At 49.0% G+C, this 22,343-nt stretch overlaps 1 protein-coding gene and 1 long non-coding RNA gene across 4 annotated transcripts in view; one reads left to right on the plus strand and one right to left on the minus strand.

The window, feature by feature from the left end:
• Positions 1 to 1,080: 1,080 nt before the first annotated feature.
• On the minus strand, positions 1,081 to 9,349 carry LOC123375588. 3 transcript variants are annotated; one of them, XR_006581523.1, is made up of 5 exons: positions 9,211 to 9,349; positions 6,735 to 6,926; positions 3,069 to 3,350; positions 1,948 to 2,099; positions 1,081 to 1,561 (listed from the first exon to the last, which is right to left on the minus strand). It is a non-coding gene; the product is annotated as an uncharacterized LOC123375588 (long non-coding RNA). The 3 variants fall into 3 exon arrangements; XR_006581521.1 differs by lacking the exon at positions 1,948 to 2,099 and having other exon boundaries at positions 1,094 to 1,561; XR_006581522.1 differs by lacking the exon at positions 1,081 to 1,561 and having other exon boundaries at positions 1,588 to 2,099.
• The window catches only part of ALDH9A1 (aldehyde dehydrogenase 9 family member A1), a 46,080-nt gene continuing 30,767 nt past the window's right edge, over positions 7,031 to 22,343 (plus strand). Inside the window, exon 1 of the mRNA XM_045026596.1 lies at positions 7,031 to 7,160. Coding sequence (XP_044882531.1) covers positions 7,154 to 7,160 — 7 coding nt within the window. The 5' untranslated portion in view covers positions 7,031 to 7,153. The remainder of the gene's footprint in view (positions 7,161 to 22,343) is intronic.

Here is a 22,343-nt window from a genome sequence, read left to right on the forward strand (position 1 = left end):
ATGGGCACTTAGGCCCAGGGAGGGGGCGATCCACAAAGGGGGCTCAGGTGTTGTCAAGCTGTGCCTAACTGTATGTGCCCTCCTGCTGCCACGCAGGCTCCCTGGAGGCCAGCCTGCTGAGCCACCCCTTGGAAATGCCAAGGAGAGGGCATGCGCTAAGCCCGGCCTGCCCAGGGAGCTCAGCCCTTATCTAGCTCCAGTTGGGAGGCCCAGCTGTGAACCTGCTCTGGGAGTGAGGAGACTGAGCCATGTCAGCCCCTGCTTTTCCCCAACAAGTGTGGAGGAGATGCTGGCCCAGGGGTCCAGACACGCAGCAGGGAGGTGGGCCATCAGACGGCACCTTGGCCTCATTTGGAGCAGTGGCTTGAACCCCGGTGCCCCAGGTCGTGGGTGACTGCTCCAACCACTGGGCTACTGAGTGCAAGGGGGGGAGGCAGCACCCCACCTTGGCTGTGTTTGTGGGGGGGAACCCAATTGTCTGCAAAGGCCAAGCAGCTGAGGCCCTGCAGCTGAGGCCCAGTATGGGGATCTGCCAGGCCACAAGCTCTGAGGTTAGGACTCAGGTGCCTGGACACATGCCCACACACGCAGGCATCTACAGGGTGAGGGGGCAGCTGATCGGGGGCTGGGGGATCTACATTTTGCAGTTAGGTACCTTAATCCCTTTGTGGTTTTGTCTATCCTGGGTAATGGAGAGGCATCCTTTCGGGTTATGCTGTTCAGTTTTCTATAATCCACCACCATCCCAAGAGCTCCAGTCTTCTTACGCACCAACACCACATGTTGTTTGTTAGTCCCACAGACGAACTTTGGGAATCATATCTTCAAGGTTATGTATCCCAGGTATGGAATCATTTGCCCTCCTGCCCCTTCTATCTGAACTATACTGCCAATTGCCTGTAACTTTTGATAAGATAAATGCTCATTACAGAGTTTCACATATGCAAGTAACTTGAGAACCAGTATCTATTAGGCAAGTACTCTTTACTCCATCTAGCTATACAGAGCCATGACAAGCAGGCCTCGCTAACTGCCGGATGGCCTCACTGACACCCATTTGAGTAACATCTGTCTCCTGAACCCATTGACTAGCAGCCTTGCTCTGAGAGTTGTTAGTTTATTTTCTTGCTGGCTCAGACTTGCTCTGATTTGAATGTCTACCAGTCAGCTGCTGATGTATTAAATTGGGGTTATGAGAATTCTGACATTCATTTTGAAAATGTCCTATTTGCCCACAGTTAAAACATAAAGGATTTCTTCTGTTAAATCTTGGCATTGCTTGTTTATTAAATTCTTTGGGTCTTTGAGGAGTAAATCGTGTATCTGCAATGGACTTTTCAGAACTTGGCTGGGTAAACTGCAGTCCTACCAACTGCTGCTCAGCCTGCAGCTATTTCTCCTTCCAGTCTTTTGCAGTGACTTCTTCATGGGCAGTGGGAGTATTTTCATATGCCTTCATCAACTGCAAACTACTCCTACTCAATGGCCTTCCTTTTTCTTCTCGTTCTTGTTGAAGTTTTCTCTTCTGTTTATCAGAGTGCTCCCTTTCAATGGATTTCACCTCAAAAAGGAGAGTGGCATAAGAATAAGGAATACTTGTGGCACCTTAGAGACTAACAAAATTATTTGGGCATAAGCTTTTGTGGGCTAAAGACGCTCTTTTTTTCTACCACTACAATTAATTCCTTTTAATAAGAGTGTATTTAATAAGGATTCATGCCAACAACCACGGAAAAATTGATCTTGTAGATAAGAATCTAATTCAATATCTTTTACCCCACCAGCCTACTAAACTTCTTGGGCTATTGTGTGTAGTCTAGTCAGGTACGCAGATGGTGGTTCTCTAGTGAGTCTCAGAAAATTGAGCCTTAAACTCAGATGTGTTTATGACACTTCCATATGCCTTCTCTAAAATATCAAAGCATTCTACAGCGGATGCCTTGTTACCAGCTCCTAAGGCCACCTTCAATGCTGGGGTTAATAAACTTTCAATAATCTTCCTTCTTTTGACTTTGTCAGAAATCTCACTGTCTTCCATCATCTCTTTGGCTTGTACTCGCCAAGTAGGATAATCGTCTTCTCCATTGGGTCTGGGTGACCTACCCAAAACACATTTCAATTTAATTTTTGCATCAGTCACAGTTTCATTGGCAGATTTCAGCACCCTCTCTAACAAAAACTGTTGCATGTCAGGGGGAGACTCACAGCAGGAATAGAGGCTTCTACTGGACCTCGGTCTATAACCGGTGTAGCATCTGTTAACCACCTACTCTGTCTGTCAGCCACAGGTGTAACCACAGCCTGTGTCTCAGTTTTGAACCTTCTGACAGAATACACTGAATATCCCTGATTCCTGCACTGAGGTACTCTGGGCACAGAATCAGTGGATATAAATGACAAAACCTCAAAATGAATAGGAGTCACATCCCATTTCTGCTCTAGCTTCTGCAACACACATTTCCTTCCTATGTGTCTCACAAAAAAAGAGTCTTCAGATTCACAGAGAATCGTATCTTTTTGTTCTCTGTTCACCCGCCTCATATTAGTCACATGCCCAAAGATTCTAATAGCCTTCTTCATTTCTGCTGTACGTACTATCAACAGGGGACACATCACTGACCAAAATGTCCTATAGGGATCTAACGCTGTGTACAAGTTTCTATTATCTTAATAATATTAATACAGTGCACAGTTTCAATAATATTCAATAACACCACATTATTTTATAACTAATGGCAATATTCCTCAAAAGAATTCAGAGGTGAGCTCAGAGCAACCCTCAAGTCCCTGTCTGTTCGGTAGCCAATTTGTAACCTCACTTCATTTCCCGTCTCCAGTGCCTTAAATAAAAAAATCCCAACTCCCAGAGAAAGTAGCTGGAGACCCAGAGTTCAGTCTCTCAGGATTTTCAGCAAGGATTGCACAAGGTCAACCTCCCCCCATTCAAGTCCCAAAAGGAACTAAAATGAATGTAATTAAATAACTTTATAAAATCTTATGATAAAGAGACAAATAATCATCTAATTGCTACAGCATGGCATGGCTATTTTATAATCCACAGACATTACCTTCACAGTTATACATAAACACAAATAAAGAAAACTAATTAAAATCTTTCAGTCCCCACAGAAATAGTGAGAAGAAACTGAAAGTTCCCAAACGCTTAGGTTTTGTTCATCCAAGTCTCAGAGTCTTTGATCACCAAATCTAGACACTCTGCTGAGTCTAAAACAACATCTTCCCTCCATTGCTTGTAGGAATCTTCAGCTGGAATCCAGGCAGACTCTTCCTCTGCTGAAGTCCCTGCTAGCCAGCCAGCTGACTGATTAACCAACCACTCAGTTACAAGTCTAGATTTAAAGAAAACCCTGTTACAAGAAAATACAAACTGAGAAGAGCAAACTAGAAATGACTCTTTCCCCATTACTGCATTTAAAGAAAAGTTGGTGACTCCGATGAGTTGAGACAATGTAACTAGAACAGTTTGGCTAAAATCACAACAACATGCAAAACATACAATTAAAATAGAAGTTATTTTCCCTCCCAATTTCCCCTGGCTATAATTAGCATTGCCCATGCAGCCCTGCAGGGCCGGCTCTAGGTTTTTTGCCGCCCCAAGCAAAAAAAATGTTGGCTGCCCCGACCCCAGCCCTGGGCTCCTCGCCACACCCCATTGCCACCCCAGCTCTGGGCTCTCCCCCTTCCCACCTGCACCCTCCTTCCGCCCCAGCCCTGGGTCACTGGTAACTTGCTCCCAGGACGGGTCATTCAGCAGGAATTTTGTATGTGCACAGAACAGACAGGATTGGTTCCCATATGGTTACAGAACTGCAGTAAAGTGGAACAATTTTCAGCTTGTGTGATTGGAGGATATCTGGATGCATATTATAAGACTGTCCTACATAAGTGAGGAAAAGTTGAGGTGCCTTTATTATTCTTTTGTTCCACTCTTTCTTTCTATGGGGAATTTGCCAATGCAATATCACTGTCTTCCTTTTAAACAACTAAAACTAAAAAAAAAAATGGCAATGGCTGTTGAAAATAGCAATTCCAGTCCTAATAACCACTGGGAAGCATTTCTTGATTAATTTTATCCTACTTTTTCTACAGCAAGTTACAGTGGATCAGTATATTTGATTTGGGAGAAATGAAGTAACAGCTGCCCGAGTTGAGCTTGAGCACTCCTGAATTTTGCGGTGTTCAAATCTGGAAGGCAGGTGCTAGATTCCCTTTCTGAATATTAGCTAAATCTGGAAAGGAAAAGTCAATTTCTGCTTCCATGGCTCAGAAGTGGAAATCCTCCTACGTGCCTGGTACCGTATCTAAAGCTGTCCAGGTCCAGAGCCTCCCCTCCCTTACTTATCATTTTAACTTCTGGTGGGATCCACGTACCTCCCTTGCTAGGCTTCAGATAGAGAGGTGCACTGTCCATTTAGTCCACCCAATTCCTTCTTTGGGGGCTGCAATGTGAGGTCACACCAGTATCCCTAATCCAGTCTGGGGAAGCCTTCTGAAGGGGATATCTGGGCCAAAGCCTACTCCTTAGGCATACTACTAGGGTTATCATACGTCCGTATTTTCACCGACTTGTCTGGGTTTTTGGGTTTTAAATAGACGTCCGGGAGGAATTTGTAAAACTCTCAAAAGGGCCAGGATTTCTCTCACAATACAAAGTGTGGTGCGGCTGACAGGGCGGCTCAGCCAGATTGAGCCGCTCGCATGGGGCCTCCAGCAGCCAGAGCCCCTCCCCTGCTCCCCCCCACCCCTGCAGCCTCAGCGCGCCACGCCGGCAGCGTTCGGGGGGGGGGGCGGGGCTGTGTGCTCCACAGGGGAACACAGCAGCATGTATGCAGCAGCGTGTCTAACGCCACGCAGAGCCAGACACGCTGGTCTGAGTGGCACGGTAAGGGGGCTGGGGGGTTGGAGAAGGGGTAGAGGGTTCGGGGAGGGCAGTCAAAGGACAGGGAGCGGGGGGGGGTTGGATGGGGCGGAGGTTCGGAGGATTAGTCAAGGGAAGGGAGAAGGGGGGGTTAGATGGGTCAGGGGTTCTGGGGGGGCAGTCAGGGGACAGGCAGCGGTTGGATAGGCATGGGAGTCCCGGGGGTTTGTCAGGGGACAGGTAGGGGGTGGGGTCCTAGGAGGGAAGTTGGGGGGGTCTCAGGAGGGGGCAGTCGGGGACAAGGAGAAGGGAGGTTTAGATGGGGGGTTAGGTTCCAAGGGGCAGTTAGGGGCAGGGGTCCCAGGAGGGGGCAATCAGGGGACAAGGAGCAGCGGTGCTTAGATAGGGGGTGGGGTCCCGGGATGGGGTGATCAGGGGACAGGGAGCAGGGGTGGTTGGATGGGTTGGCGTTTCTGTGGGGGGCAGTCAGGGGGTTGGAACTGGAAGGCAGTGGATGGCGGCAGAGCAGGGCTAACCTCCCTCCCCGTGGAGTGTCCTATTTTTTGAATGTTAAAATATGGTATCCCTACCCTTCACAGTGCAGCTCTCCATTCACAGCAGGCTGCAGCATGAGGTCTCAGCTCCCTCCCTCCCTTTCCTGTTGGTAGTGGCCAAGGGAATGCTGGGAAATGTAGTTCTTTCCCTGCTCCAGGGCTGGCTCTCTAGGCAGGGAGCTAACCAAGGAACTACAGCTCCCAGGGCCCCCTGTTGGTTCTCAGCTCCCATGCTGGATCCCTGCTGCCGCTGCAAATGGGCTGCCCCAAGCACCTGCTTGCTTTGCTGGTGCCTAGAGCCGCCCCTGCCTCCCAGACACAGATGGGCTTCGAGGACTTCCTCAGCCATTCTGCAAGAAGCCAGGACAAGGCATTGCTTGTGAGTGATGAGAGGTGACTGCCCCGTTCAGCATCAGGGCCAGCCCAGTTATTTCTGTTCCACCAGCACCTACAGATGCCAGCTGAAATCAGGCCCTGTTGCACCAGGTGCTGCAGACAATACCTGGGCTATAGGGCTCAGACTCTAACTAGCCAAGGCAGCCAGCAGGGAAACAAACAAAGGGATGTGCTCAAAGTCATCCAGCAGTACAGGCAGGATTAGAACCCAGGTTTCTGGACTCCCAGGCCAGCACCCCATCCCGCAGGCCAAACGGCCTCCCCTGGGTCACTCCTGCCTCTCCTTCTGCTGGTTCACAAGCTGCACAGCAGACAGCCTGGATCCAGCCACTCAGGATTCTTCCTGCCCAGGGAAATTACCCTGATCCCTTCCCCCAGGAATATTGGGGCCATGGCAGTTCCCAGATGGACAATGGGGTAGGGGAGCTGGGGCGGGCTCGTGAGCAGCAGGAGTTGCTCAGACACCCCTGGAGCAGAAGGTGGGAGAGCGGCAGGGAGGCTGGTACCTTCTCTTCCAACCTCCTGCCCCCTTCGTCCCTGGTTCAGTGTGAGCTGTGGGAGCTCTCTGGGGCACAGGAGCTGGCTGGTGCCCAGATGGAACAACGTTGCCTATTGCACAGATCTCGCTTTTCCCGAACATTGAAAATGCTGCTACAACCATACCAGGGCCCGCCAGGATCCTTGCAGCTGGTCAGTGCTAAGTTATGAACTGTGCTAGGTAGGGAAGACAAAATAGATCTGCCATCACTAGCGCAGCTCTGTGTTACTGAGAACTCACTGCTGGCTCAACCCAACCAGCCCTCCTCAAACGGAGCCTGTAAATCCTCCAGTGCTGCTGTTCTCCTTTGTATTTCTGTAGTGCCCAGAGGGCTCAGTCCCGGGGGTGGGACGGCTCTATTCCTCACCCAATGTCTCCTGCTGGCAGATATTCTCTGGGCGACGTCTATGCTCTGGGCCTCTGGGCTTCCCGGGCTGGGAGGCAAGCGTGGCTGTCTCCGGGTGGTTCTGCTGACTCTCCAGCAGCTGCACTTCAGGTGTCCTAATGCAGCCCTAGTCCTCTCCAGCGCTCAGGGGCACTGTCATGGCATCGGACTGTCCTGGTAAATAGAACAATGGTTCCTGGCAACCTGAGAATGCCTGTTCCCCCGGCAACCTCAGTGCCATTCCCTATGGAAGTGATGGTGTCAGCAAGGTGATGGAGGTTGTCATGCCTAGTGGTTGGAGTGGACTCAGGAGGCCTGGGCATGGGTGGAGCGAGGCTGGAGCAAGACCAGGGCTGGAGCAGGACTAGGAACAGGGCTGGAGCAGGCTCAGACTGTTGCTTATGTCAGGTAGGAGCGAGTTCCTGGCCCTGGAGTGATGTTGAGCAGAGTGAGCTGCTGCTGTGAGATGATATACTTGCTCTGGGAGTCACAAGGCCAGTTCCTGGCTTGTGGATTGGCTGGAGCCCAGCACAGGAGGGAATCAGCAGCTTATAGATGGCTCCCGGGGCGCTTGGCTCCCGGCCCCGCTGGGTACTGACATGCCAGGTGCAGGGGGCGAGGTGCAGCGCCAGGGAGGAGATTGGGGAGGCAGGAGCGCTGAGGTGGGGCTGAGAGGGCAGGTGCTGAGGAGCTGCGGCCGGCTTGCCAGCAGAGAGAAGGAGCAGCAGCTTGGCTCTGGAGGGCCCAGCTGCAGCTCCACACAGGGCGCTGCCAGAGCCTGGCAGGCGGCTGGCTGAAGTGGCACTTTGTGATCTGGCGCGGGCGGGAGCTAGCTCCCCACATCTGAATGCTCCACAGCGCCAGTGGAGATCCAAACCCGGATCTGGCTCCAAATTCACAGCTGGCCCTTTCCCCCCGATCTGGAGCGGCTGAGACTCCAGCGCTCTGTGGAAGAGGACAACAAACACCAGCTCCTGGGGTGGGCTTCCCCCCCGCTGCAAGGCAACCTCGTGCTGGGAAGGGAGATTCCCAGAGCTGGCAGCTTCACCACTCACACTCCCAGCTTCCTGGGAATGAGCCAGGATTAGAGCTCTGGGTAGCTTGCAAAGCCCGGATCAGCACCCTCAGGCCTGTGAGGGACCCACACCATCTGGGGGTGGTTGAGTTCACAAGAGAGGGAGCTTCCCACAGACTTTCCAACTCCCTCACTGTGATGAAATGTGACTGTTCTTAATGTTTCTTCTGAATACTGTAGGTGTGCCTCAGTTTCCCCTATGCATTTCTTAAGTCTCTAGGTGGTGGGATAAAGGCCAGTGTGCATAAATGGCTGACACTCTGTCTCCTGGCAACTAATGGCTGGGGCCCTTCCCCCCCCTGCAAGGGGATGCTAAAGGTGTTGGAGAACAAAGAGATCAGGTGACCTCCTGGCTCGGGAAAGAGACAAAGGCCAGAGAGGAGGGGCTGCAGATTTTCAGTTTGGAGATGGCTGGGGATGAGGAGTGAAGTGCAGATGTGAGTGTCTGGCTTACTGTCCCCCAAAATAGACCCAGCTGAGGAGTCCTGTTCTCTGTACCCACAAGCTCTGTTTTAGACCGTGTTCCTATCATCTAATAAACCTCTGTTTTACTGGCTGGCTGAGAGTCACGTCTGACTGCAAAGTAGGGGTGCAGGACCCTCTGGCTTCCCCAGGACCCGGCCTGGGCAGACTCGCTGTGGGAAGCGCAAGGAAGGGCAGAGGATGCTGAATGCTCCAAGGTCAGACCCAGGAAGGTGGAAGCCCTGTGAGCTTCTGGCCCAGAAGACAGTCTGCTCACAGAGAGGAGACTTCAACAGAGTCCTGATTGGCTTCATAGGGAGCAGCTCCAGAGCATTGCCCGGGGACTCCTTGACACACACCTCTCATGCTTTTTCCCATTTGCCTTTCATCACCCCCACATGGCCCGTGTTGGCCACCAGCTACCTCCCTGTCTGGACTCTTACCTGGCTGCATCATGGCAGTGGCTGAGCACACGGGTGTTGTTGTATTTAACCTCTCAAGCCCCCGGCAGAGCAGGGACTTGCTCTCCCTAGTTTGCTGAGGCCCAGAGTGACAGGGACTCACCTGATCTCACACAGAAGACTTACAGCAGAACTGGGAACTGAACACAGCTCTCCTGAATCCCAGCCCAATGCCTTATCTACCAGCCTGTGCTGCCTTCTCGTGCCCTGCCATCAGCCCCACCAAACCCTCCTCCTCATCTCTGTCCCCTCCGGGCTCGACTGGTGCGACCTCTTCTGTCTGGCTGCCCCAGACTCCCTCCTGTGCTCATGCCATTGCCCACTTCCTCACTGGCACCAAGCTAGACAGCTGGCACCGGGGCACTTGGCAGACCGCTGCCCAGCCAGGAGCTCGGGGAAGGCTCGGTTTGGTTGGCGATGCAATGGAAAAGCAGAGGCGGGCAATAGAAGATTCTCCTACCTGGAGTCAGGAGTGGGCAGAAGCCGGCATGTATATGGGCCACCCACTTTGTGCTACCGGTGGCAGAGCTGAAACGGCTGGCTCAGCGTTCCCCAGTGGCATGAGCCAAGAGCCAAGCCTGGCAATGAGGGGATGAGGCTGTGCCAGCCAGCAGGGGGCGTGTCACAATGGGCAGATGAGTCACAAGCCAGCCAATGTGTGACTGCCCAGCCATGGGATGCCCCAGCCCAGACTAGTTCTGGTCTCGCCAGGGCTTTAGAGTCTGTCCTTCCCCACCGGGGTCATGGGAGGGATCTGTGATGGATTGGATCACAGAAATCCCCCGGGAGCTGCCACCTGATATTCCAAGACTACCTCTGCTCCTGTTTTCCCTGCCAGCTCAGGACTCCAACACCCTGTCTAGCTGAGCCAGACACTCCTGTCTGCTCCAACAAAGACCCAGGGTCTGAATTACTTGCCCCAAAGCTGCAGGTTTACCTGAAAACAGCTCACAGAAGTGTGCTTGTCTTTAGCACTCAGATGCCCAACTCCCAATGGGGTCTAAACCTAAATAAATCCGTTTTACTCTGTATAAAGCTTATGCAGGGTAAACTCATAAATTGTTCGCCCTCTATAACACAGATATGCACAGTTGTTTGCTCCCCTAGGTATTAATACATACTCTGAGTTAATTAATAAGTAAAAAGTGATTTTATTAAATACAGAAAGTAGGATTTAAGTGGTTCCAAGTAGTAACAGACAGAACAAAGTAAGTCACCAGGCAAAATAAAATAAAATGCGCAAATCTATGTCTAATCAAACACTGAATACAGATAAGATCCTCACCAGTTCCAGAATGCTCCCTTTTACAGACTAAGCTCCTTTTAGCCTGAGTCCAGCAATTACTCACACCCCGTTGTTCCAGTTTCTTCCATGTATCCTGGGGGGTGGAGAGGCTCTCTCTTTAGCTAGCTGAAGACAAAATGGAGGGGTCTCCCATGGGTTTAAATAGACTTTCTCTTGTGGGTGGAGACCCCCCTCCTCACTCCTATGCAAAGTCCAGCTCCAAGATGGAGTTCTGGAGTCACCCGGGCAAGTCACATGTCCATGCATGACTCACAGTCTTTGCAGGCAGAAGCCATTGTCCACATCGTATCTTGTATGTCTCCAGGAAGACTTCTTATGTGGATTGGAGCATTCCAAGATGCATTGTTCCCCAAGTGCTTCCTGATCGGGTACTTAACCTTGCGAATTCCTTCCTAAAGAAGCTGACCAAATGCCTCATAAAGCTTACTTAGAAATCAAGCAAGTATACGGCCAATATTCTTAACCTCAAGTACAAAATGATATATGTGTACAAATAAGATGAATAGATATAGTAGACCATAACCTTTACAGAGATATGTTACACGGAACAGGCAGCACAAAACATATTCCAGTTATGTCATATTTCCATAAAGCCTTATGGGAGGTACCGTCACAGGACCTTCCGCTCCCCACAGTCACAGACATTAGGCCGGAACGGACCGCTGGGCTCGTCTAGTCCCAGCTCCCGCAGATCCCAGGCCAGAGCCCCTCCTTGTATCTATGCAGCTGGAGCCAGGGGAGTCTCCAGATCCCCGAGTGGGAGAATCAGTTCCATCCTGGCTCCTCCTCCTCCTGACAGCGCAGAACGGGGCTTCCCAAACTCTCCCTACCCCCAGCTCCCAAGCCCACGCGGGCGGCTCTTTGCACCTGCCCAAGCTGCCGGGCGCTTTGGCCATGGGATGTAAAACGTCCCCATCTCTGCTTCCCCTCTCCAGTAGCGGATTTGCCATGGCGCCACTTAAATAGCAGTGCTTAACTACTTTTAGCACTTGAGCAGTTTAATTGCCTTGGCATCCTGTGGGAAATCCAGCAATCTTTATCTAGAGCATTCTGACTTTGGAAAGGCTTTGATTTTTTCACTTCTGAATGTTCTGAATTCAGTTATGACCTCAGCTGCCCACTGGTGGACAGCTGGAGAGTTGAATGCCAGTGCAGCCTTCAGAAAGCACTGCCTTGCAAATTGATTCTATGCCCTTTGCTCTCTTGTAGATTCCAAGATCAGAAGGGACCATTATGTTCATCTAGGCCTGGTCTACACTATGCGTTTAAACCAATTTTAGCAGCGTTAAACTGATTTAACGCCGCACCCGTCCACACTATGAGGCCCTTTATATCGATATAAAGGGCTCTTTAAACCGGTTTCTGTACTCCTCCCCAACAAGAGGAGTAGCGCTAATATCGGTATTACCATATCAGATTAGGGTTAGTGTGGCCACAAATCGACGGTATTGGCCTCTGGGCGGTATCCCACAGTGCACCACTGTGACTGCTCTGGACAGCAATCTGAACTCGGATCCACTGGCCAGGTACACAGGAAAAGCCCTGCCAAGTTTTGAAATTCATTTCCTGCTTGCCCAGCGTGGAGAGCTCATCAGCACAGGTAACAATGCAGTCTCCTGAGAATCGAAAAAGAGCTCCAGCGTGGACTGCACGGGAGGTACTGGATCTGATCGCTATATGGGGAGAGGATTCAGTGCTAACAGAACTGCGTTCCAAAAGACGAAATGAAAAAGTATTTGAAAGACTTTCCAAGGCTATGATGGAAAAAAGCCATAGCAGGGACTCAGTGCAGTGCAGAGTGAAAGTTAAGGAGCTCAGACAAGCCTACCAGAAAACCAAAGAAGCAAACGGAAGGTCCGGTGCTGGGCCAAAAACATGCCGCTTCTATGCTGAGCTGCATGCAATTTTAGGGGGCTGCGCCACAACTACCCCACCCCTGTTCGTGGATTCCGAGGTGGGGGTGGTAATCTCAGCCATGCCTGAGGATTATGCGGACGGGGAAGATGACGATGATGAAGAGGAGGACGAGCTTGCAGAGAGCACACAGCACTCCATTAGCCCCAACAGCCAGGAGCTTTTTCTGACCCAGACGGAATTACCCTCCCAGCCCTCCCAAGCCACTATCCCAGACAATGAAGCCATGGAAGGGACCTCTGGTGAGTGTACCTTTGTAAATATAAAACATGGTTTAAAAGCAAGTGTTTTTTAATGATTGATTTGCCCTGAGGACTTGGGATGCATTCACAGACAGTAAAGTTACTTAGAAAAGTTTGTTAACATGTCTGGGGATTGAGCGGAAATCCTCCAGGGACATCTCCATGAAGCGCTCTTGGAGGTACTCCAAAAGCCTTTGCAGAAGGTTTCTGGGCAAGGCAGCCTTGTTCCGTCCAACATGGTAGGACACTTTACCACGCCATGCATGTAGCAAGTAATCGGGTATCATTGCATGGCAAAGCATAGCTGCGTATGGTCCCGGTGATTGCTGGCATTCAAGAAACATCCGTTCTTTATCTCGCTGTGTTATCCTCAGCAGAGTGATATCGTTCAGGGTAACCTGGTTGAAAATCAGGAATTTAATTAAGGGGACACAGAGATGGCCATTTTCCTACTGGGTTCGTGGCCTGCTGCTTAAAAAAAAATCCTTCCTTGCACGTAGCCAAGCGGGGGGAGGGGAGGAGTGAAATAGCGATGAGCTTTTTTGCGTTTGGTTAGCAGGGATCTTCCCAGCTAACAGCCATGAGGTAGGGGGGGAAGGGGGGTGATTAGCAGTAAGCTTTCATGGTACCAGCCATGCGGTGGGGGGAGGGGTAAAGCACTGCCGAAGCCGAAAGACAGTGGCTTACCATGGCCGCATGCAAGCTGAATTCTGATGCCTGGACCTGTGTCTGTGAGATCTGTAACACCAGAGCCGCAGGCACTCAATATTAAGATGAAAAATGCGACCTTGTAGTGAAATCACATGTGCTATGTAAGGTGAATAGTGCTGTTCACTGTGAAAGAGTATAACCATTGTTCTGTAAAATGTATCTTTTAAAATACTTCTCTCCCTTTTTTCCCTCCCTCATGCAGCTGCAAATTTTTCAAGCCTCCCTACACCATCCCAAAGGCTAGCTCAGATAAGGCGGAGGAAAAAGAAGATGCGAGATGAAATGTTCTCGGATATCATGGAAGTAACCCGCAAGGAAAGAGCTCATCTGAATGAGTGGAAGGAGGTGGTATCAAATTACAGGAAAGATGCCAGTGAACGTGAGGACAGGAGGGACGCTCGAGATGAGAGGTGGCGGCAGGAAGATCAGAGGTGGCGGCAGGAAGATCAGCGGTGGCGGGATGCAACTCTGGGGCTGCTGCGTGATCAAACTGACATGCTCCGGTGTCTGATGGAGCTTCAGGAACAGCAGAAGGATCACAGAGTGCCGCTGCAGCCCCTGGAATACCACCCTCACTATGTTCCACATCCTCCTTACCCAGATGTGTAAGAACGCGTGGGGGGAGGCTCCATGCACCCGCCCACTCCACCCCCGTGGACAGCCCAACCAAAAGGCTGTCATTACTGTGAAATTTTTTTAGTGGCCTTTTCCTTCCCTCCTATCCTCCTCCCAAACCACACCCGGGATACCTTCTCAGTTCTCTCCCTCTTTTTATAATGAATTAATAAAGAATACATGATTTTTAAACGATACTGACTATTTCCTTAAGCAAGCTGTAATCGAAGGGGGAGGGTGGGTTGCTTACAAGGAATGAGTCAATCAAGGGGGGTGGGGGTTCATCAAGGGGAAACAAACACAGCAGTCACACCGTACCCTGGCCAGTGATGAAGCTCGTTTTCAAAGCTTCTCTGATGCGCACCGCTTCCTGGTGTGCTCTTCTAATCTCCCTGGTGTCTGGCTGCGCGTAATCAGCGGCCAGGTGATTTGCCTCAGCCTCCCACCCCGCCATAAAGGTCTCCCCCTTACTCTCACAGAGATTGTGGAGAACACAGCAAGCAGCAATAACAAAGGGGACATTGGTTTGGCTGAGGTCTGAGCGAGTCAGTAATGTGTGCCAGCACGCCTTTAAACAGCCAAAGGCACATTCTACCACCATTCTGCACTTGCTCAGCCTGTAGTTGAACAGCTCCTGACCACTGTCCAGGCTGCCTGTGTATGGCTTCATGAGCCATGGCATTAAGGGGTAGGCTGGGTCCCCCAGGATAACGACAGGTATTTCAACATCCCCAACTGTTATTTTCTGGTCTGGGAAGTAATTCCCTTGCTGCAGCCGTTTAAACAGAGCAGTGCTTTTGAAGACGCGAGCGTCATGAACCCTTCCCGGCCATCCCACGTGGATGTTGGTGAAATGTCCCTTGTGATCCACCAGTGCTTGCAGCACCATTGAAAAGTACCCCTTGCGGTTTACGTACTGGGTGCCCTGGTGCTCCAGTGCCAAGATAGGGATATGGGTTCCATCTATCGCCCCACCACAGTTAGGGAATCCCATTGCAGCAAAGCCACCCACTATGGCCTGCACGTTTCCCAGAGTCACAACCTTTCGTAGCAGCAGCTTAATGATTGCTTTGGCTACTTGCATCACAGCAGTCGCCACAGTAGATTTTCCAACTCCAAATTGATTCCCGACTGACTGGTAGCTGTCTGGCGTTGCAAGCTTCCAGAGGGCTATTGCCACTCACTTCTCCACTGTGAGGGCTGCTCTCATCTTGGTATTATGGCGTTTCAGGGCAGGGGAAAGCAAGTCACAAAGTTCCATGAAAGTGCCCTTCCGCATGCGAAAGTTTTGCAGCCACTGCGCATCATCCCACACCTGCAAAACTATGCGGTCCCACCAGTCTGTGCTTGTTTCCCGGGCCCAAAATCAGCATTCAATGGCTAGAACCTGCCCCATTACCAGCAGGATCTCCAAAGTGCAGGGGCCCATGGTTTGAGAGAATTCTGTGTCCATGTCCTCATCACTCTCATCGCCGCGCTGCCGTAGCCGCCTCCTCCTCGCCTGGCTTTGCAGGTCCTGGTTCAGCATAGACTGCACGAGAATGCACGAGGTGTTTAAAACATCCACGATTGCGGTATTGAGCTGAGCAGGGTCCATGCTTGCTGTGCTATGGCGTCTGCACAGTTCACCCAGGAAAAAAGGCACGAAACGGTTGTCTGCTGCTTTCACAGAGGGAGGGGTGAGGCTGTACCCAGAACCACCCGCGACAATGATTTTTGCCCCATCAGGCACTGGTACCTCAACCCAGAATTCCAAGGGGTGGGGGAGACTGCAGGAACTATGGGATAGCTACGGAATAGCTACCCACAGTGCAACGCTCTGGAAATTGACGCTAGCCTCGGACCATGGACGCACACCGCCGAATTAATGTGCGTTGTGTGGCCGCGTGCACTCGACTTTATACAGTCTGTTTTACAAAACCGGTTTCTATAAAATCGGAATAATCCTGTAGTGTAGACATACCCCTAGTCTGGCCTCCTGTATAACACAGGATACAGATCTTCCCCAAAATAATTCTTAGAACAGATCTTTTAGAAAACCATCCAATCTTGGTTTAAAAATTGTCAGTGATGGAGAATCCACCACAACCCTTGGTAAGTTGTTCCAAAGGTTAATTACTCTCACTGTTAAACATTTATGCCTTATTTCCAGTTTTTATTTGTCTACCTTCAACTTCCAGCCATTAGATCATCATGTTATACTTGTCTGTTGCTAGTTTGAAGAGTCCATTATTAAATACTTGTTCTCCACTTTTGTTCAGGGCAATGATGTTCTGGGGTTGTCTGTATAATTTCACTGTAATTGGTTTCTTTCCTCTTGTTGCAGCTCTTAATTAAACACATTGGTTCATAACTAACCTCAAGTGCCTAAGCATACTAGTGAGAACATAGGAAAGTATATGGGGTGTAACTCCCTTGGCTGGGTTTTTCTCAATATGCAGTTACTAATATTTTAAACCAGCATTCCTGATGCTCCTGCATACCCAGCATTGACTTATGTAGAGAAGCATCATCCACCCAAACTTCAGTATTTCAACAAGTCTCTGGAGAATTGGCGGATACCCTGGAACCTTGGGGGAAGTTTTTCCTACACAGCAATAAATTCCTGGGAGATAGTTCTGGGTTGATGGCCACAATCTTGGGCATTTTAGGAATGTAACCTCAGTGCAGCAAATAGCCAGTTCTACAACAGAAGCTTTTCTGTGTCCTGCAACTGTGTGATTGTAACAAACTCCCTCCACCTTGTGTGATCCTTTCTATTACAGTGTTGCCAAATCTCATGTTATTTGATGTTTTCCTTTAAAACCCCAGCACTTGGAGTCATGTGATTTTAATTAAAAAGGTGTTTTTCCTATAAAAAGTTTCTAGCTCAAAGGGTTGCACGGTTTTAAAATGTGACTCTGAAATGCTTCAAAAACCTGAAGGCAAATAAAAAACAAACTGTATTATTATTAAAAAAATCTCATGCTGTTTTGGCAATGACTCATTACAGTGTTTTTGAACACTTGGGGTTGCGAATCCTGCAAACCTCACGGGCATGCTTTTTGCTTTTCAAAGCTGCATTAACCCTATGCAGGCACACAACTCCCTGGGAGATTGGCAGCCACACCATTACTGCATTTAGCCAATCTGTGGCATGGTGCTAGCACAGATCTGCACACATGCTTCCCCCATCTGTGATAACACCAATAGGGTGGTTGGTTGCAGGATTGGCTGCAGGCCCTTCCTCTTACCCTTGAAATTATCACTGCCTATATGTTGATGCTTGTCTGTTACAGAAATGCTCTGCTGTCTGGGTCTGAACACCTGCTGTTTCACTGGAAAGACTATGAGTTTAAATCCTGCTTGAGCACTGGGAATTTTTTTGGAAGGCTAAAAAATAAGTTTTACATAAAACAAAGTTAGTCAAAGCAAATTGAGATGTGATCCTCTCCTCAAATTCTAAGGTAACTTTGGGAGTATGCAGATGCTATGATGGATTTTAGTGGATCCTAATTTAGATTATGTCACACTGTGTGGAGTGGCTCACAACCATGAGTGTCTACCTCAGCACAGACTGTCAAAAGCAGACACTGCAAACAGGTGGTATGTTCTATAATTAGATTTCACCAACTTAGTACCAAATGTGAAGTCCCAAAGTACCACAGTACTCTTATAATGGAGCCACAGATAGACACTCCTCTATCTTGCCATCCAGGCAAGCTGGACTATGTGATAAATAGCCACTTACACCAGAAATCACAAATATTCCATGTTACACCCACTCCCAAGAGACTTGTCACTCACCCATGTTGATTTGCACCTCAGATCTCACACTAAAGACAAAGCCGGTAGCAAATTCTGTAGTAAACTAAGTAAAGGTTTATTAGCTAAGAAAAAAGAATGAGAGTCACTAAAGAGGCTAAAGTAGGCAAAATATATGTACAGGTGAGTCACAGTCTATACATCCAAATGGTCGTAGAGAGGTAGTAATCTGCCAGTTTACCAAAAGTCTCTCAAGGCTACCCAGAGTAACTGGGGATCTCTCTTCTCATTCAGTTATTCTGTCCTGTTCGAATCCAAACGGTCCAGAGATGAATTTTTCCTTGTGTCCATACTCATAGCTTCTCACAGAAAACAAGCTTACAGAGTAACTACCCACGTGGGGTCCTTCTTGGATGGTGGAGAGAGAGGAGTACATTTGATCTCCACAATGACCACTTGCTTTCAACTGCGCAAGAATTAGCACTTTCCTGTTAAAGTTCTTCATTTGCATTGCAAAAGGCTTCTTTCTCATTTGATCAGTTATTTAGTTATGGGGTATATACAGTATAAATGTTTTCCATGACATTATAACAGAATACAGATAAGTGAAAACAATGCATGCAACATTCCATTAATTTTCATTAAGTTTAAATGCCAAACACATTCTTATATATCTAACCGTCACTTTGATCTATAGTAATACACAAGTGAATTGGCCTAGCTTCCAGCTATGAGTTTGTCTGTTCTCAGCTGATGCTGAGGCTTTGGCCAGAGCTGGCACTTGGTTTCCCAGCATCACAGATTCCATCTAAGGACCCTATCCAGACAAGTGGTGAGTTCTCTGACCTTCAATTTACTTCAGTGAGACTGAGGGTGCTCAGCACCTTGCAGGACTCATAGTGAGGAAACTACAAATTTCAGCTATTCTACATGTTGTGGGCCAGATCCTCACTAGTATAAATCAGTGCAGCTCCATTGAGTTGAAGGACAAAATTCTCTTTAGCCACAGAGTGCAGGGGGATAATGAGAGGTCCTCCCGGACTACCAACATACCCATTCTCTCCCTCTGCATCTCACAGTAACTTTCAAAGAGGTGCTAGTTTTAATGTTTCCTCTGCTAAAGTTATGAAACTTAAAAGGAAAAACCTGAACTCAGCCCTCATAAATTGTAGGTAAGATAGTACATGTAGACACACTTCCCTGCATGCATTCCTTCATAAGCTATTTCTCAATGCAGCTGAAATCAAAGTTAAGGGTTTTCATCTGAGTGACATTGTGAAGAACTGAACATAAGCCCTGCATAAACACTTCCACATTAGGAAGAGAAAGAGTGTTTGTGACTGCATGCGAGTGGAAGAAGCTTCGGGCATTAAACCATTGGGCCAAAGGCCAACGAGTGTGTTGTAGAACCCACCTGGAGTTTCATTCCTCCCACCAACACCTCACTGAGACCTTGCACTCTGGATTTAGGGTCTGTCATAGGTTTATTCCCCACTTTGAACTTTAGCGTCCACAAGATGGGGACCTGCATGGACTCCTCTAAACTAAAATCCTAGTTTAGATCTGGTACGCTGCCACCAGCCAGGTTTTTAGTGTCTGGCACACTCCCTGTTCCCCCAAACTTTCCCTGGGGAACACAGATCCAAACTCCTTGAATTTTAACACAAAGGGAAATAATCCATTCCCTCCACCTTCTTCCCCCTCCCCTAGTCCTTGGGAAAGGTACCTTGAATCAAACAAAAAGGGATTCCCTATCCCCCTTCCCTTCCCCTGAAAATCCAAACAAGGGAAGAAATCAATCAAGTTCTAAAAAAAAAAAAAAAAAGGATTTTATTAAAAGAAAGAAAGTACACTCTCTCTGTAACATCAGGATGGAAAAAATTACAGGGTCTAGCTATAAACCTGGAGAGGCTTCCCCCCCCCTCCTTTCTCAGAATAAATCAAAGTAACAGCAAACAGAAATAAAGATATTTCTTCAGCAAACACACAATTGCAAATGTAGAAATTAATTATAAGACTAAACCGCATTTCTAATACTCACTATACTGGATAGTAGGAAATACTTCAGGAAAACTTGGAGAACTTGGAGATATGTCTGGCCTCTCTTAGATCCAAAGAGAGAACAAAGACCCAACAAAGAACACAGACAAAGATTTCCCTCCACAGAGATTTGAAATTATCTTGTCCCTTGATTGGTCCTCTGGTCAGGTGTTCATCAGGTTACTGAGCTTGTTAACCCTTTACAGGTAAAAGAGACCTTAACCCTTAACTATCTGTTTATGACATGCCCCCCAAATCGCAGACAGTGGGGGAACCACACTGGCGGTGATTTCTTTGTAGAACTTTAAAATAAACAGATTAATAAAACCCATGCACCATTATATATACTACTAAGTAAGTAAACAACAAGATTTTTCACATTTTAAGAACACTTTTTAACCATTTGATTCTGGGAAACTTTTACGAGAGAGTTCATCAGCTACTTTGATCTGTTGCTGCTGTAGACGTTCCAGGGTTGTGGAGAGGGTCACCTCTTCCACACCACCATTACTTTTTCCTTCGTAGTAGACACCTTCAGGCCACTCAGCGTCATCTGCTCCCTGGGCTGTAAACTGACAAACCTGTAAGTTTCTGGCATAAAAGGGCTTTAGAGAGTTAACATGGTATACCTTAGGCTTTAAGGAAGAATTAGGAAATGTTATGAGGTAGTTAACAGCTCCCAGGCACTCTTGGACCGTGAATGGTCCTTCCCATGACATTTCCATCTTATGGGCCTGTTGCACCTTCAAGACCATAACCTGGTCTCCTACCTTGAAGGAACGCTCTCTGGTATGTCTATCATACCAGGCCTTTTGCTCTGTTTGAGCATCCTTGAGGTTTTCTTTAGCAAGGGCTAAAGAGTGTCGGAGGGTGCTTTGTAGGTTGCTTACAAAGTCCAGAATGTTAGTTCCTGGAGAAGGCGTAAACCCCTCCCATTGCTGCTTCACCAACTGTAATGGCCCCTTAACCTCGTGGCCATACACAAGCTCGAATGATGAGAACCCTAAACTGGGATGTGGTACAGCCCTGTAGGCAAACAGCAACTGCTGCAACACTAGATCCCAATCATTGGAGTGTTCATTCACGAATTTACGTATCATGGCCCCCAAAGTTCCATTAAACCTCTCCACCAGGCCATTGGTTTGGTGGTGGTATGGGGTGTCAACCAAGTGATGTACCCCATGAGCTTCCCACAGGTCTTTCATGGCCCCTGACAGGAAATTAGTTCCTGAATCTGTAAGGATGTCAGAGGGCCAACCTACCCTGGCAAAAATGTCAGTTAAGGCCCGGCACACAGTGATAGCCCTGGTGTTGCTTAGAGCTACTGCTTCCAGCCATCTGGTAGCAAAGTCCACAAAAGTCAGTATGTATTGTTTTCCTCTGGGGGTCTTCTTTGGGAAAGGATCCATAATATCCACAGCTACTCGCTGAAATGGGACCTCAATTATGGGGAATGGCTGGAGAGGGGCCTTGACCTGGTCTTGGGGCTTTTCTACCTTTTGGCATACCTCACAAGACCGGACATACTTGGCAACGTCCTTGCCCATCCCCTCCGAGTGGAAGGACTTCCCCAACCTGTCCTTGGTTCTGTTCACCCCAGAATGACCACTGGGATGATCATGGGCCAAGCTTAAGAGCTTTTCCTGGTACTTAGCTGGAACTACCAACTGTTTTTGAGGATGCCAGCCTTCCTGGTGTCCACCAGAAAGAATCTCCTTATATAAAAGTCCTTGTTCTATAACAAACCGGGATCGGTTAGAAGAGCTGAGAGGCGGTGGGTTGCTCCGTGCCGCCGCCCAAGCTTTCTTAAGGCTGTCATCGGCTTCCTGCTCAGTCTGGAACTGTTCCCTTGAGGTTGGAGACACCGGTTCCTCCTTAGACTGTGGACTTGGGCTTGGTCCCTCTGGAAGCGATGTAGATGATGAGGTTGTTTCCGTTGACTGTGAACCACTCTCCATTGGTGCACGAGGTGATATTTCAGGCTCTGTCTGAGCCTCTTGTGTAGGGTTGTCTGCTGCTTCTGCCAGTTCAGGCCTGCTGGCGCCCTCTGGCGATGGGGTTGCAAGCGCTGGCGTCACTGCTGGCAATGGTTCTGCCGCTGGTTGTTCTTCCAGTTTCGGGTCTGGGACTGGATGTACTATGGCTGTTGTAGTTGTTGGCATGGGATCCAGTTCCACCACCTCTGTCTGGGTCTCTGGTAACACAGACGGGGCCCTGGTGGACAGCTCAGGAACAGGGATGGGAGTGGAAGCTTGTTTGGCCTCTCTGCGGGTGACCACTCCCCCCCTCTTGGCCAGCTCCACATGGTTGGCCAAGTCCTCCCCCAGTAGCATGGGGATGGAAGAATTGTCATAGACAGCAAAAGTCCACTTTCCTGACCGGCCCTTGTACTGGACAGGCAATTCAGCTGTAGGTAAGGTTACAGATTTTGATATGAATGGAGAAATTGTGATTTTGACCTCTGGGTTGATGAATTTTGGGTCCACTAAGGACTGGTGGATAACTGACACGTGTGCCCCGGTGTCTCTCCACGCGGTAACCTTCTTCCCGCCCACTCTCAAGGTTTCCCTGCGCTCCGGAGGTATTTGAGAGATATCTGGGCCTGGGGATCCTTGGCGTGATGATGGTGTAATGGACTGTACTTGATTGGGGTTCTTGGGGCAGTTGGCCTTTATATGTCCCAGTTCATTACATTTAAAACATCGCCCAGCTGATGGGTCACTGGGCCGAGGTGGGTTGCTGGAGACTGGTGAGGTGGGACTGTAGGTAGTCTGAGGCTTTCCTTGGGTTGTAGCAGGGGTCTTGGGTGGCCCCCGGTGGTAGGGTTTATTGTCAGCTTGCCCCTTGTTATATTCACTCTCCTTGATAGTAGCTTTTTTCTTTTCTGCTAAGTCCACCCATCTGCCTCCAATCTCCCCTGCCTCTGTTACATCTTTGGGCTCTTTATCTAGGATGTACCATTCTATTTGCTCAGGAACACCATCTAAGAACTGTTCCATTTGCATCAGGTGGGCCAGGTCT

The sequence above is a fragment of the Mauremys mutica genome, chromosome 8 (genome assembly GCF_020497125.1).
Source record: "Mauremys mutica isolate MM-2020 ecotype Southern chromosome 8, ASM2049712v1, whole genome shotgun sequence".
Taxonomy (NCBI): Eukaryota; Metazoa; Chordata; order Testudines; family Geoemydidae; genus Mauremys; species Mauremys mutica.